The following is a 17,633-nucleotide window of genomic DNA, read 5'->3' on the forward strand; positions in this document are numbered from 1 at the left end:
ACCATATTCTGGCCAATTGTATAGATTTGTAAAAATGAACATGAACAGATTATTTTTTTTGTTTTACTTTTTTTAAAATGAAAAATAACTATTTTAAACAACATCAACTGTGAACTGATTTGGGCGTGTGTGTGTTAAAGAGACAGGGAGGGAGGGACAAAGAGAGAGAGAGGCTACATTACTTGTACTGAAACTGTTCTCTTCTCTGTTTCAATACAGCAAAGCGTTCAATGACTTTCTCATTGAAATCAGGCATGCTGAGGACTAGTTCCCTCTCCATGGAAAGCATGGCCAGTGCATTCAGACGTTCCTGGCCCATTGAATTTCGCAGGAATGTCTTAACTCGTGTCAAAGTTGAGAAACATCTCTCAGCTTCAGCTGTTGTCATGGGAGTAGTTATGAGGATGTTCAACAGAGTCACAGTCTCAGAGAACGTCTCCTGGAGGTTGTAGCTCATGAGAACCTGGTACAGTGCCAGTGCACCACAGCCTCCCTTGAATTCAGGATTCTCATAGATCAGAGATAGTTCTGTCTTGAGCTTTGCCTTGCTCAGCATGGGGTATGCATTCACAGTGGCATTCAGAGCCTCATCAGGAAATGAATGGCAGTACCTTTCAAACATGTCTGCTTGCAGTAAGGTAGCACTCACAAGGTGGCCAGAGAAAGAGAACCTTTCTTTGATGTGATCCAGGATGGTGTTGCAGACCTCTTCAGACAGCCTCTGCTTCTCCTCTTCTCTCAAAGCTGTTCTGGGTCTTTTGGCTCCTGTTGCTTCTTGCAGCTGCTGTTGAGAGGAGTCCCTGAAGGCAAACAGACCAATGTGTTTGTTGGCTTTGTACAGTATTGTTGTCTATGTGATGCACAGGTATATGCAATGTATCCATGATGTATAGTACAAATACTTCAGTTCCACTTAAAATGGGCAGGGATGCATAAAGTCTTTAGTGTTTAAGTTAGCCTTTGTGTCTCACATAGCCTGGATGTTCAGCACAGTATACAGTGGTGCTCATAAGCTTATGATCCCATGCTAAAGTTGACTAAAAAGAGGAATAAAAAAGAAAAGAAAATTGGTGTCCATAAAGGTTGGATTTTCCAACTTTTTTAATTAAGTCATTAAGATAAATTTCCAAAAGATTATTTTTTTATTTTTTTTATTCCTCTTTTTAGTCAACTTTAGAATGTGTTCATACACTTATGAGCACCACTGCACAGTACACATAGTATATAAAATAAAATAGATTACACCACTGGCCATATATAATGAGAATAATGTAATTTCAAACACAAATGCAGTCTCCTTTCATGCATACATTTTCAAATAAAGCTCTGCTTTGAGAAAGATCGAATGATATTGTTTAATCTTACCTTATGGCCTGCACACTGCTTGTGAAGCTGTCGAGGGCACTTTTGATAAAGACAGCATCGATGTCCTTCTTCTGTAGCTTCTGGTACAGAATGTCGACGTGGGGCATGATTTTGTGAAAAAGCCGCAGGAAAAAAATAAAATCTTCATCATGCAGCATCCTCACGTAGCCAGATGCCTCTCTCACTGTGCCCTGGTCAAATGAACCCAATGAACCCGTCCGGATGGCTTCAAAACATTCTATTAGGTCGTCTCGATTCTCGTAGACAGTGTTCACGACTCTGCTGTTGAAGTTCCACCGTGTGGATGAAGGTCTGGGCAGTCTTCGTGCAACAGTCTGGTCAAGAATGCTGGTGCGTTTGGGTGACCGGGAAAAAAAGTTGTAATCCCGCTCAGATCGGAAAAGAAAATGTTCACTTTTTTGATGCGAGAAGTAGCTTGCTGCATGATCAAATTCAGCTGATGCGCATAGCAATGCACGTAATGGGCATTCTTGAAATGCTCACGCACCTTTTTCTGCACACCAGCCTTCTCTCCCCTCATCACACTGGCTCCATCGTAAGCTTGCGCAATGAGTTTGACTTTCGTCATCGGCAAAAAGACCGTTCAGTCTCTCCAAAAGTACACTGGCGATTGAGACTGAGGTTGATTCCGAGATGGGAAGGAACTCAAAAAATCGCTCCTGCACTTTGTGCTTGCTATCTATGTACCTCAGCACAAGCACCAACTGTGTCTGTGTAGAAACGTCCGTGGTCTCGTCAGCTTGGATAGCTACGAAGTTCGCAGACTTCACCTCCTCCACAATATGTTCCCTCGTGACCGCTAGCATACACTCCAGTAGCTCGTTTTGAATGGTCTTTGATGTGCCCTTGAAAACTTTAGCATTTTTAAGATGGTCATCAAACACCTCATCTAATTGTGCCACAAAGTTGACAAGTCCAAGAAAAATACCAGGGTTGGTGGAGCCCTCAGTTTCATCTTTGCCTCGCAAAGCTAACTCAAACACGCCGCAAAACTTCACACACTGGATTAGCCGGCTGAGGATATGGCGGTTCTTGCTAACCTCATCGTTGTGGCGGCGGACAGCTAGCCTGTATCCCTCATCCAGTTGAGTGGCAATATTCACTCTCCCCAAAGCAGAAATTCTCAAACAGCTATCCATGTGGGTCTTTGACAGCTCATGTTTCTTAATCTTTTCTGAAAGATGGTGCATGTCGGTTACACCAGTCGCTGTCCAAGCGGTGCTGTCTGCCGTGCCGCCTTCAGGGTGAATGAGTAAGCAGGGGTAGCAGAAAACTGCATTAGCTACATCGCAGCCTGCTAGCCAGGTTTTTCGTTCATACCAATTTTTGGAAAATCCTCGGGTGTAGGACTTCCCCCTTTAGTAGAAACCTGTTGAATTATTAAATTTGGTCTGGGAGGTCCTAATTGTTTCGTTGCCAATTTATCTTCATTTGTTCGCCGACAAAAAGGAAATTCTTTCAAAGACACAACCGAGTTGCACTGAAGCCTAGCCATGTTGATAGTAGTAGTGAATTGATTGACGCTGCTACCCTCTCTTTTCTTAGTTACGTTCATGTGACGAAAGCGCGTAAGTGCAAGCCCACAGACACCCATTGAGATTGTATTGAAGGCTCTGAAATTTGAAAAAATAGATTTTACATGGGAGTCTATGACAGAAGTTCTGGGCGATTTTCAATCTGACTGAAATCGCCCCAAAAGGGGGTGGAGCCATTTGAAGCACGACTTTAGCCTGATTCGACATTTAGTGGCAGTGTGGCACTGTGGCAGATCAGACGTATAGATTACAACACTGATAACTACTGTTGCCGTGATATAATTGATTAGGAAAAAAATCCCTTCCTTTTCCCGTTTGGCAGTGCGTCGCCCATATCGCCCTATTGAACAGGCCGTCCCTGCTTGGGGTTGTACTCATCCTTCTTCTTCCTCCAAACACGGCGAGTGGAGTTTCTCATCAGACCACATGACCTTCTCCCATTCCTCCTCTGGATCATCCAGATGGTCATTGGCAAACTTCAGACGGGCCTGGACATGCGCTGGCTTGAGCAGGGGGACCTTGCGTGCTCTGCAGGATTTTAATCCATGACGGCGTAGTGTGTTACTAATGGTTTTCTTTGAGACTGTGGTCCCAGCTCTCTTCAGGTCATTGACCAGGTCCTGCCGTGTAGTTCTGGGCTGATCCCTCACCTTCCTCATGATCATTGATGCCCCACGAGGTGAGATCTTGCATGGAGCCCCAGACCGAGGGTGATTGACCGTCATCTTGAACTTCTTCCATTTTCTAATAATTGCGCCAACAGTTGTTGCCTTCTCACCAAGCTGCTTGCCTATTGTCCTGTAGCCCATCCCAGCCTTGTGCAGGTCTACAATTTTATCCCTGATGTCCTTACACAGCTCTCTGGTCTTGGCCATTGTGGAGAGGTTGGAGTCTGTTTGATTGAGTGTGTGGACAGGTGTCTTTTATACAGGTAACGAGTTCAAACAGGTGCAGATAATACAGGTAATGAGTGGAGAACAGGAGGGCTTCTTAAAGAAAAACGAACAGGTCTGTGAGAGCCGGAATTCTTACTGGTTGGTAGGTGATCAAATACTTATGTCATGCAATAAAATGCAAATTAATTACTTAAATCATACAATGTGATTTTCTGGATTTTTGTTTTAGATTCCGTCTCTCACAGTTGAAGTGTACCTATGATAAAAATTACAGACCTCTACATGCTTTGTAAGTAGGAAAACCTGCAAAATCGGCAGTGTATCAAATACTTGTTCTCCCCACTGTATGTAGACACTGGTATTGTGCTGTAGATAATGAAAATGAGGTTGAAAAGTGGTGGAATTTGCGAGGCTAATGTAAACTCCCTCAATGTATATAAAATGGTCATAAGTATAGTTCATAAACGTAGCCTAGGTTACTCTACATCAGCCATGTGTGAAAGGGATAAAGCAGAATGGTAGCACTTTATTTGCCTGTTTGCTTTCTCTTCCTAAATTACATTTTACATTTTAGTCATTTAGCAGATGCTCTTATCCAGAGCGACTTACAGTTAGTGAGTGCATACATTTTCATACTGGCCCCCCGTGGGAAACGAACCCACAACCCTGGCGTTGCAAGCGCCATGCTCTACCAACTGAGCTACAGGAGACTACATTGTGTTTATTTGCTATTGGAGTGTAACTATTCATTTAGATAAAAAAATTTTTAAACAGAGCCGTCATTACTCATTATGTACTTAGATCCTATCAACATTACATTTCTATATACACCTAGTAATTGACTAATATGTAAATGGTTCTACAGTGAGCTCCAAAAGTATTGGGACAGTGACACATTTTTGGTTGTTTTGGCTCTGTACTCCAGCACTTTGGGTTTGACAATGAGACAATGACTATGAGGTCAGCTTTAATTTGAGGGTATTTTCATCCATATCGGGTAAACCATTTAGAAATTACAGCACTTTTTGTATTTAGTCCCCCCATTTAAGGGGACCAAAAGTATTAGGACAAATTCATTTATGTGTATTAAAATAGTAAAAAGTTAAGTATTTTGTCCCATATTCATAGCACGTAATGACTACATCACACTTGTGACTACAAATGTATTGGATGCATTTACTGTTTGCATTTGCTGTTTGTTTTGGTTGCGTTTCAGATTATTTTGTGCCCAATAGAAATGAATGGTAAATAAGGTAGTGTCATTTTGGAGTCACTTTTATTGTAAATAAGAATAAAATGTTTCTAAACACTTCTACATTAATGTGGATGCTAGCATGATTACGGATAATCCGGAATTAACCGTGAATAATGATGAGTGGGAAAGTTAGACGCACAAATATCATACCCCCCAAAAAATGCTAACCTCCCGTTATTGTAATTGTGAGTGGTTAGCATGTCTTGGGGGTATGATATTTGTGCGTCTGTCACTTTCTCACTCATCATTATTCAGACACACTCTCTCACAGACACACTATCTCAGACACACACTTTAAGTAATAATGGTGATAGAGGGTGGGTTCCAGTACAGTGGGTCTGCAGTGGCATGATTCACTCTGCCTGGAAGAATGTTTGATAGTCATCTTCAGACTCCTCATTAAACTTCAAACTCTCCAACTTTAGATGTACTGACAAGTACATGTACTTACTCATTTTCCCCTGATGTGGCCCAATTAACTGGGGTTTAATGTGATCCATTTTTACACTGAGTAGCTTAATAGACGGTTCTCTTTTTTTACACTCAGGGCTATTACTGTAACACACACTGTTAAAATAAAGTGCTTTGTAACACTAAAACAAGTGGCAACTGAAAAGGAGACAAAACCTTAATTTTGCTGGATTATTGAAACACATGGGTGTGAGGGTATTGAGACAGATTTAAGGTGTACTGAAACATTCATCCTGAGGTGCTCTGAAACATGACATGGTGTGTTGTAACACCACTTTTTGTAACACCTTGCCAGAGACTCTGAGCACTTACATGGAAAAGGTTGAAACACTATTATGGGTGTTTCGAGTTCAGTGTAGAGCAGAATTAGATCCCTTATATTTTGGTGTTGTTTCCTCTCACTAAAGATCCTAAACACTATTATGGTGTTTCAAATCCTGTCTAGTGCAGAATTACAGTAGATCCCTTTACATATACTGTAAATGGGAGTCCCTCTTATTGTAGGCCTATATTCCCTGCTCTTATATATTGTGTTGACAAACTCCTCATTTGTAATTCCAAATATGAATGTCAAAAGTGGGATGCAATAACATGTGGCGTAGTAGGCCAAAGCTAGAGCAGGCTAAATTGGCATAGGCTATTTAGTGTTGCATATAGCATGTGGGGCTAGCATCAAACAATAGATAAAGCTAAAGCTAGTAGGCAAACAAGCCAGCAATATGAACCAAAAAGAAGGCCTTACGTGCAACTTTGGTTGCTTGCAACGGAGTTGCTGATTGATTGCTTCATGTAACACCCCCAGCAACTAAAAAAATGTCAACTTTGTGCAACTTGTTGCAAGCAACAGCCAATCAAAATGTCACATGATCCAGGTTCGGAATGAGATGAGAAAGATGGCTGATGCAAATGTTTTATTTGAAACTGACAACATTTCGGGTGAAGATGAGTGGGCTACAGCCAGCCAAACTCTCCCATAACCCGGACGACACTGGGCCAATTGTGCGCCGCCTCACGGCCGGCTGGCTGTGACACAGCCTGGGATCGAACCTGGGTCTGTAGCGATGCCTCAAGCACTGCGATGCAGTGCCTTAGACCACTGCGCCACTCGGGAGGCCCCTATACTTTTGTTCTTTGATGAAGAGACTTCCTTCTCAGGGCCACTGTACAATGGTGACCCTGGCTGTGACCCCACTCCCTGTGGGTGTCTCAGGGGGAGTTGGGATATGCAAGAAACATTTCCATTACACACTTGTGTGTAGCAGGACAAATATAAGCACCCTGCACCCCCCAAGTTATTATTAGGCATTAGGCTTTGTGAGATACGCTGTAAGAACCTTTGTGCATAAACCCCTATATTGCCATAAGTGCAAAAGATTTGCTCATGTGGCAAGTGTATGAAGATGGGAAGAGTATCGAATGCCAGCGGAAGTTATATACTGCAATTGTGGTGGCGAACATGCGACCGAATTCCCGGATTGCCCTGGGTGAAGGAGACAGAGGTGGCAAGAGTAAGGGCTGTCCAGCGTGTCTACTATCTGGAGGCGGTGAGATGAGTCGAAGGAGAGTAGCGTTGGAGATGCAATGGTAGTAGAGCCTGCACCAGTGAAGGTTTCTCTGCAACCGAGAGATCTTGATATAATGATGGACTTTGTATCGTTAATTGCAATGGTAATAAACTACACAGCACAAACAGAGAAGACATTTGAGAGTGCAGCTGGAAGTTTTTTGGGACTCATTTTACAGCCAATACCTTGCAAGGAATCCTTTCCACCCTCACAGGCCCCTGAGCCTTTAGGGATGTGATTTGAATCAGACTGTGACTGAAAGATTGGGATGGTTTTTTAATGTGTCTATATTTGTATGATGTCTTTTTATTGTATTTTTTTGCATTGAATTTTTCTATCGTTTACTACCCCTTACAGTAGGTGGCGGCAATACACCTTATCGGTTGAACCTTAAAGAAGAAGGTCCACAACTCCGGCCCAGTTGTCATGTCAACACAACTTTCAGTGCTTCGGAAGCCGTGATAAAGGTCAACAGAAGAGACATTAAACAGGAGCTGTGTAATTAAATATAGGCATCAGGGCTAGTAAAGGTTTATGTACATATTTTGGCAGTCAATACATGTATGTTTTTAAGCGAACCCAGACCTCTCTCTTACCAGTTTAAACTGAAATCGTTCAACATGAACGCCACTAGCTAGCTTGGTTGGCTTGTTGCTTGATAAAACAGTGCTGGCAATTTCATTTTGGCTAGCTAGCTAGCTAAATTGTACAGCCAGCATTTTGTCTAAATCGATCCTCATACGATAACCAAACTGGATAAACAAATTATTTGTGAAATCACAATGTAATGCAGCAGATGACATTAGGTGAGTCAAGAATTCTCAACCCATGTGGAGTGATAAGACAAAAGCAGCATCAATTTGATTGGTTGTTGCATGCAATTTCAGTTGTGTTTGAGTTGCTTCGTGTATCAGCAAAGTTGCTTGAAATTATGTCACTTGCAACCTGCAACTTCAACTAAAAGTTGCGTCACGTAACCCCAGCCTTAATTTGCATAAATAAACAAGTGCACAAAAGGTGCAAACAATGACGTGTCAATTAGCAACTAATGGGTGTTACTTGGACTATTAGCATGTCGCGGCCATTAGCTGCCGAAATGCACACAAAAAAACAAATGTTCTTGTTAAGTGAATACATTTTCTGTTTCCTGCTTCAATGTGATAACATTGTGTACTCATATTTTCATTTACGCATTCTTTCTTGGATGGTTTTGGAGTTTTACCTGAGCATTTGGTGCGCTCTCACCTGACAGTTTTTGTCTTCTTCTTCTTCTCTGATATTATGGCGGTCCACAAACAAACGTTAAAGGTTCATGCCGCCCCCTACTGTACGGGTAGTGAACGAGAAAAATAAATAATCCATTGCAGGAAAGGGGAAAAACCAACATCATATACAATGCAAAAATAAAATAAATACAGAAACCAATCCCGCTCCTTTAGTCATAGTCCAAATCACATCCCTACACAGGCTCAGGGGCCTATGAGGACGGAACATTCGTCGACAGGATTCCTTATAATGCCTCTGCTGTAAAATCCCTGCATCCCAAAAAACTTTCAGCCGCCCTCACAATGCCTATTGTCTCAGATTTCCTCTTTGTTTGCTCTGTGCACTTTATAACCAATGCAATAAACAATACAAAAGTCCACCCTTTTAACATTCAACATGTCAGGATCTTGTTGGCGAGTAACATTTACTGGTTTCTCTAATCCAACTACCATGGTTTCTTCAACGTTACTCCCTTCTTCCCCTCCTCTCAACAGCTCTGGATAGGAGACATGCTGGACAGTCCATACTCTTGCCACCTCGGTCTCCTCCACCCTAACAGGGCACTTTATGAATTTGGGCGCATGCTTGCCACCAGAATTGCAGCCTTTCACCTCAACTGCGGCAGGTAGCTTAGTGGTTAAGGGCGGCAGGTAGCTTAGTGGTTAAGAGCGTTGTGCCAGTAACCGAAAGGTCGCTGGTTCTAATCCCCGAGCCGACTAGGTGAAAAATCTGTCGATGTGCCCTTGAGCAAGGCACTTAACCCTAATTGCTCCTGTAAGTCGCTTTGGATAAGAGCGTCTGCTAAATGACCTATTATTATTAACTGGCATACGATCCTCTACATACACTTGACACATGTCCAAATAGTTAACGTTTATCAAACTGCATGGGTTTGGGCATGAAGGCTGTTACAGGGTATGTCACATAACCCAAATATACACTGAGTGTACAAAACATTAGGAGCACCTTCCTAATATTGAGTTGCACCCCCCTTTGCCCTCAGAACAGCCTCAACTCGTCAAGGCATGGACTCTACAAGGTGTCGAAAGCGTTCCACAGGGATGCTGGTCCATGTTGATTCCAATGCTTCCCACAGTTGGCTGGATCTCCGTTGGGTGGTGGGCCATTCTTGATTCACACAGGAAACTGTTGAGCGTGAAAAACCCAGCAGCGTTGCAGTTCTTGACACACTCATAGCGGTGCGCCTGGCACCTACTACCATACCCCGTTCAAAGGCACTTAAATATTTTGTCTTGCCCATTCAACCTCTGAATGGCACACATACACAATCTCAATTGTCTCAAATCTTAAAAATTCTTCTTTAACCTGTCTCCTCCCCTTCATCTACACTGCTTGAAGTGGATTTAACAAGTGACATCAATAAGGGATCATAGCTTTCACCTGGTCAGTCAGGTGTTCCTAATGTTTTGTACACTCAGTGTACATGCGTAGGAAAATACTCTTCTTCAAAGAACAAAAGGATGGATGGAGTGGGCTTCCTTACCCCATCAATCATAAGGGTCAGTCGGCGTGCACAAACCACTGCATTTACTTCTTCAGTTACATCCTTTGCACTCACTTCTATCGCCACTTCAGAGATAACCCCCTTAATAGGTGCCCTGTTATGCAGATCCACACATGACACATTCCAATCCAATATCTTTTTCAGTTGCAAAGCACACTCCTTCTGCTCCTCGGACACAGAAAAAACGAAATAAGCCCACCTCTTATTATCTTCACTGACGTAACGTTATCCAACATATCTATGATATTCATTGAGACGTCAAACGGATCTCCCAGATAACGCCATCGGTCCAGAACCCTCAATCCAACAAAAAAAGAGTCAGAGCAAGGCTTGGCTTCAATAGATTCTCACGACCACTGTACTTCTCTTATTTCTCTTCTTGTTCGCCACTGCAATCCATTCCTTCTCACTCTTATTTCTACTCGACTCGCCATCAGTTTCAAACAAAAAACTGATGCCCAATACTAGATGTGGGAAATAAAAAAAGGGGAAATCCAAAATGGAAAAGGGAAATAAACGAACCCTTTTAATCCACTCAAACATCCGAAAATAAAATACAAAGCAAAAACAAAACAAAAACTGTCCTTAAAAATACACTTAGAGCCCTGCTCCAATTGGGTGACCTGAGATAACACAACTGCTGCTCCAGTCAGTACACCATGCAGCTCCTCACCCTTTACATCCTTCATTCCCAAGAAGCGTTCAGCTGCAGATACGATGATATCGATCTTTCCTGAGTTCTTATCCACTCCTGCAGTGCAGTTTATCACCATAGCAATAAATGCCAAAAAAATCTACTTTCTTCATGCACCGACAGATTTTGATTTTATTTTATTAGGATCCCCATTAGCCGACGCCAATGGTGACAGCTAGTCTTACTGGGGTCCGACACATGAAAAAGACATTACAGACAAAAGACTACAATTTACATATATTTAAAAACATTAACATGTAGTGTGTGTGTTTGTGTGACACATACATGTCAATACATACACACAAAAAGTAGGTCCTATAGGGGAGAGGCGTTGTGCCGTGAGGTGTTGCTTTATTTGTTTTTTTAAACCAGGTTTGCTGTTCACTTGTGCTATATGAGATGGAAGGGAGTTCCATGCAATCATTGCTCTGTATAGTACTGTATGTTTCCTTTAATTCGTTCTGGATCTGGGAATTGTGAAAAGACCCCTGGTGGCGTGTCTGGTGGGGTAAGTGTGTGTGTCAGTGCTGTGTGTATGTTGACCATGCAAACAATTAGGAATTTCCAACACATTCATATTTCTTATAAAAACAAGAAGCGATGCAGTCAATCTTTCCTCAACTCCTAGCCAATAGAGACTGGCATGCATAGTATTGATATTAGCCCTCTGATTACAATGAAAAACAAACGCGCTGCTCTGTTCTGGGCCAGCTGCGGCTTAACTAGGTCCTAACTAGGTCCTTCTTTGCAGCACTTGACCATATGACTGGGCAATAATCAAGATAAGATTAAACTAGAGTCTGCAGTCCTTGCTTTGTGGAGTGTGGTGTCAAAAAAGCAGTGCATCTCTTAATCACTGACAGACCTCTCCCCATCAGCACTGGACTGCAGTGTCTCCACGGCAACAGAACCACTAGAACATTCTTTAACTTTTCTTTCTGCCTCAGCATAGGAGACATGCTGAACAGCTCTTATCCTAGCAATCTCTGCCTCCTTCACCCTTACAGGACATTCAGGGAACTCATGTGCATGATTCCCACCACAATTGCGACATTCCACGTCATCATCTTCCACAGCAAAATAAACACTCAAGTCATACTCTTTTGCAAACACTTGACACATGCCCAAATGCTTTGCAGTAGGAACACTGCAGTAACCTGGGTACAAATGGCCTCACTGGGTAACTCACATATCCCGTCTTGACATGTGTAGGGAGTGAATCACCAAAAAAACAGTAACACAGACGTACTCTCTATCTTCTTTCCATTGAACATACACTATCAGTCAAAAGGTTGGACACACCTACTCATTCAAGGGTTTTTCTTTATTTTTACTATTTTTTTACATTGTAGAATAAAAGTGACCACATCAAAACTATGAAATAACACATATGGAATCATGTAGTAACCAATCAAAATATATTTTATATCAAATAGCCACCTGTCACGACTTCGGCCGAGGTTGCCTCCCCTTCTTGTTCGGGCAGGCTTCGGCGTTCGTCGTCACCGGAGTACTAACCACTGCCGCCCCAATCATCATCACAATTGTCTTGTCTTATCAATCACACACACCTGGTTCTATTCCCCTAATTAGTCTGTGTATAAGTGTTCCCTCTGCCCTCTTGTCCTTGTGGGTGATTGTTTATTGTGGAGGTTAGTGAAGCTCGGTGGAGCTCATGTATTTTGTATCGACGGGAGTATTTTCCCGTGTGCCTTGTATTTTCCAGTGCACCTGTTTTGTGCCCTGGAGTGTGTTTGACGCATTTCTGCGTAAACCTGTATTTCGCGGATTAAAGCCTGTTATTCTGTGATTTACCCTCCTGCGCCTGAATCCTTCAACACCACCTCATGACACCACCCTTTGCCTTGATGACAGCTTTGCACACTCTTGGGATTCTCTCAACCAGCTTCATGAGGTAGTCACCTGGAATGCATTTTAATTAACAGGTGTGCCTTCTTAAAAGTTAATTTGTGGAATTTCTTTCCTTCTTAATGCGTTTGAGCCAATCAGTTGTGTTGTGACAAGGTAGGGGGGGTATACAGAAGATAGCCCTATTTGGTAAAAGACCAAGTCCATATTATGGCAAGAACAGCTCAAATAAGCAAAGAGAAACAACAGTCCATCATTACTTTAAGACATGAAGGTCAGTCAATACGGAACATTTCAAGAACTTTGAAAGTTTCTTCAAGTGCAGTCGCAAAAACCATAAAGCGCTGTGATGAAACTGGCTCTCATGAGGACCGTCACAGGAATGGAAGACCCAGAGTTACCTCTGCTGCAGAGGATAAGTGCATTAGAGATACCAGCATCAGCAATTGCAGCCCAAATAAATGCTTCACAGATTTCAAGTCACAGACACATCTCAACATCAACTGCTCAGAGGGGACTGTGTGAATCAGGCATTCATGGTCGAATTGCTGCAAAGAAACCTGCTAAAGGACACCAATAATAAGAAGAGACCTGCTTGGGCCAAGAAATACGAGCAATGGACATTAGACCGGTGGAAATGTGTCCTTTGGTCTGGACTCCAAATTGGAGATTTTTGGTTCCAATCACCGTGTCTTTGTGAGACGCGTTGTGGGTGAACGGATGATCTCCTCATGTGTAGTTCCCACCGTAAAGCATGGAGGAGGAGGTGTTATGGTGTGGGGGTGCTTTGCTGGTGACACTGTCTGTGATTTATTTAGAATTCAAGGCACACTTAACCAGCATGGCTACCACAGCATTCTGCAGCGATACGCCATCCCATCTGGTTTGGGCTTAGTGGAACTATAATTTGTTTTTCAACAGGACAATGACCCAACACACCTCCAGGCTGCATTAGCATCGAACAGCCCCCGCGATATGCAACTTTTCAGGGAAGTCAGGAACCAATACAATCAGTTAGGAAAGCAAAGGCTAGCTTTTTCAAACAGAAATGTGAATCCTGTAGCACTAACTCCAAAAGGTTTTGGGACACTGTAAAGTCCATGGAGAATAAGAGCACCTCCTCCCAGCTGCCCACTGCACTGAGGCTAGGAAACCCTGTTACCACCGATAAATCTACGATCATTGAGAATTTCAACAAGCATTTTGCTACGGCTGGCCATGGTTTCCACCTGGCTACCCCTACCCCGGCCACCAGCTCTGCACCCTCCGCTGCAACTTGCCCATGCAAAATCTGGACCCCTACAAATCAGCTGGGCTAGACAATCTGGACCCTTTCTTTCTAAAATTATCCACCGAAATTGTCGCAACCCATATTACTAGCCTGTTCAACCTCTCTTTCGTATCGTCTGAGATCCCCAGAGATTGGAAAGCTGCCGTGGTCATCCCCCTCTTCAAAGGGGGTGACACTCTATATCCAAACTGTTACAGACCTATATCCATCCTGCCCTGCCTTTCGAAAGTATTAGAAAGCCAAGTTAACAAACAGATCACCGTCCATTTCGAATCCCACCGTACCTTCTCCGCTATGCAATCTGGTTTCCGAGCTGGTCATGGGTGCGCCTCAGCCACGCTCAAGGTCCAAAACGATATCATAACCGTGATCGATAAAAGACAGTACTGTGCAGCCGTCTTCATCGACCTGGCCAAGGCTTTCGACTCTGTAAATCACAGCATTCTTATTGGCAGACTAAATAGCCTTGGTTTCTCAAATGACTGCCTCGCCTGGTTCACCAACTACTTCTCAGATAGAGTTCAATGTGTCAAATCTGAGGGCCTATTGTCTGGACCTCTGGTAGTCTCTATGGGTGTGCCACAGGGTTCAATTCTTGGGCCGACTCTATTCTCTGTATATATCAATGATGTCGCTCTTGCTGCTGGTGACTCTCAGATCCACCTCTACGCATACGACACCATTTTTTATACATCTGGCCCTTCATTGGACACTGTGTTAACAAACCTCCAAACGAGCTTCAATGCCAAACAACACTCCTTCCGTAACCTCCAACTGCTCTTAAACACTAGTAAAACTAAATGCATGCTCTTCAATCAAATGCTGCTTGCACCCACCCGCCTGACTAGAATCACTACTCTCGGCGGGTCTGACTTAGACTATGTGGACAACTACAGATACCTAGGTGTCTGGTTAGACCGTAAACTCTCCTTCCAGACTCACATTAAGCATCTCCAATCCAAAGTTAAATCTAGAATCGGCTTCCTATTTCGCAACAAAGCCTCCTTCACTCATGCTGCCAAACATGCCCTCATAAAATGGACTATCCTACCGCTCCTTGAATTTGGCGATGTCATTTACAAAATAGCCTCCAACACTCTACTCAGCAAATTGGATGTAGTCTATCACAGTGCCATCCGTTTTGTCACCAAAGCCCCATATACTACCCACCATTGTGACCTGTACGCTCTCGTTGGCTGGCCCTCACTACATATTCATCGCCAAACCCACTGGCTCCAGGTCATCTATAAATCACTGCTAGGCAAATCCCCGCCTTATCTTAGCTCATTGGTCACCATAGCAACACACACCCGTAGTATGCGCTCCAGCAGGTATATCTCACTGGTCATCCCCAAAGCCAACACCTCCTTTGGCCGCCATTCCTTCCAGTTCTCTGCTGCCAATGACTGGAACGAACTTTAAAAATCTCTGAAGCTGGAGACTCTTATCTCCCTCACTAACTTTAAGCATCAGTTGTCAGAGCAGCTTCCCGATCACTGCACCTGTACACAGCCCATCTGTAATTAGCCCACCCAACGACCTCATCCCCATATTGTTATTTATTTTGCTCATTTGCACCCCAGTATCTCTATTTGCACATCATCTTCTGCATCTATCACTCCAGTATTAATACTAAATTGTAATTATTTTGCACTATGGCCTATTTATTGCTTTACCTCCATAACTTACTACATTTGCACAAACTGTATATAGATTTTCTATTGTGTTTTTGACTGTACGTTTTGTTTATCCCATATGTAACTCTGTGTTGTTGTTGTTTTATCGCACTGCTTTGCTTTATCTTGGCCAGGTCGCAGTTGTAAATGAGAACTTGTTCTCAACTGACTTACCTGGTTAAATAAAGGTGAAATAAAATAAAAATAAAAGGGCTATTTTACCATGAAGGAGAGTGATGGAGTGCTGCATCAGATGACCTGGCCTCCACAATCCCCCGACCTCAACCCAATTGAGATGGTTTGGGATGAGTCGGACGGCAGAGTGAAGGAAAAGCAGCCAAAAAGTGCTCAGCATATGCGGGACCTCCTTCAAGACTGTTGAAAAAGCATTCCAGGTGAAGCTGGTTGAGAGAATGCCAAGAGTGTGCAAAGCTGTCATCAAGGCAAAGGGTGGCTATTTGAAGAATCTCAAATCTCAAATATATTTTGATTTGTTTAACACTTTTTTGGTTACTACATGATTCCATATGTGTTATTTCATAGTTTTGATGTCTTCACTATTATTCTACAATGTAGAAAATAGTAAAAATAAAGAAAAACCCTTGAATGAGTAGGTGTGTCCAAACTTTTGACTGGTACTGTACGTGTCAAAGAGTCGAGCCCCAACTACATTAATCTTCATCTTGATTTTCTCTGCCCCAACTTCCGCAGAGACTTGATAGGTGCCCTGCTCCGGAAACAGTCACCTTTTTCTCCTTGATTCTGGTGAGGTGCAATGCACACTCCTTTTGACACAAAAAATATACAAAATTCCACTTCTGGTCACCCTCACAGATTCCGCAGATCCCAACACTTTCTTCACCATCTTGGCAACATCAAACGGATCTCCCAGATACATCTTCTTATCCTTAAACCGCACTCTTACTACAAACTTTGAAATAGTTTTGCCATGAGAAGTAGGCTTACTAGACAGCATTTTAACTAATTTTAGCTCTCTTTATCTGTCCTTTAGCGACTGTAGTCCATCCAGTATTCTCATCACCTTCATTCTCATCTTTGGTTGCGCCATCAGATTCAAACTCGGTATCCGCTTCTGCCATTCTCTGAGAATTCGACCTCACGACACAGTCCTCATCTTACTCTATTCTACAATGGCCACTGTTCCGACCTGAGAGAGATATAGCATTAAATACATCTGTCAGGGGGGCTGCCCACAAATGTGCCTGTTTTTATACTTGACCATATAGTTTCCTAGAGGGCACACCTGCCACGAACGCCCTCTCTCCATCTCCATGCGCCAGACTGGGGGAATTATGAACAGTACGGTAGTACAGTCACATTTTGCCTTTAATCTAAACATTCGTCTGCTGATATGGGGGCCCAAGTTCCTCACACGGTACGTGGCTGTGTGGTTGAGTTAGTCAAATTCCAAATTAATTTGCCATCTTACTGACCCAGAAGTCGGGGGTTAAATTCCCATTCCGCCTCTTCCACTTTCACTCCTTCTCTGTCTCCTCCTGTTTCTAATCGTCTAAACATAGCAGGGAAAAAATGAAGGTGGACTTCCACAATATAATATTCTCCCTAGGCCCAATTCAGACTTGAAATAAGTTGATTTAACGTTTAAATCGGGACCCATGTGCTCAGTGTAACAAGGGTGGTTCAGCACAACAGTTTAGTCTGTTTGAGTGGATTATGGCTGTGTTTTGACAAGCCGGAGACCAGGGTTCACATCCACCTTCTCACATGAATACCAGTGCTGAAGTCCCGGTTTATACATGTTACCTCTGCTATAACTTACATAGCCCTAAACATTTTGATTGTAACATATTTTATAATATCACAATGGGCCTGGCAACTGTAGCCTATAATTCGTGCCATTGTCTACCCTAGGGAAATAATTAAATTCCCAGTGACTTCTTTAAAAAGTTGATCAAAATATGAACTGAAAATCCTCATCAACCCATATATACACTATAAACCATTAGCATTTTAAAACCATTTTATTTTATGAGTGACTGTCTGCCAAAACATTATTTTGTGTTTTGATGCTGCCTTCTACATGCACTGAAACACCAAAAAGGGTTTTCACAACACTCTCTTAAAAACACCAATATTCAGATTAAAGAACCACTCTGGGAGTTTTAGAATAATTCCATTCTGTTTTGAAATACATTCAGTGTATCATAACACTTACATTAGGT

General features: G+C 42.7%; 1 protein-coding gene across 1 annotated transcript in view; it reads left to right on the plus strand.

The window, feature by feature from the left end:
- Nucleotides 1–6,999: 6,999 nt before the first annotated feature.
- Nucleotides 7,000–17,633, plus strand: part of LOC121578781 — a 133,209-nt gene continuing 122,575 nt past the window's right edge. The window contains exon 1 of the mRNA XM_045224010.1: nt 7,000–7,087. Coding sequence (XP_045079945.1) covers nt 7,000–7,087 — 88 coding nt within the window. The remainder of the gene's footprint in view (nt 7,088–17,633) is intronic.

Source organism: Coregonus clupeaformis, chromosome 12 (assembly GCF_020615455.1).
Source record: "Coregonus clupeaformis isolate EN_2021a chromosome 12, ASM2061545v1, whole genome shotgun sequence".
In the NCBI taxonomy this organism is placed as follows: domain Eukaryota; kingdom Metazoa; phylum Chordata; class Actinopteri; order Salmoniformes; family Salmonidae; genus Coregonus; species Coregonus clupeaformis.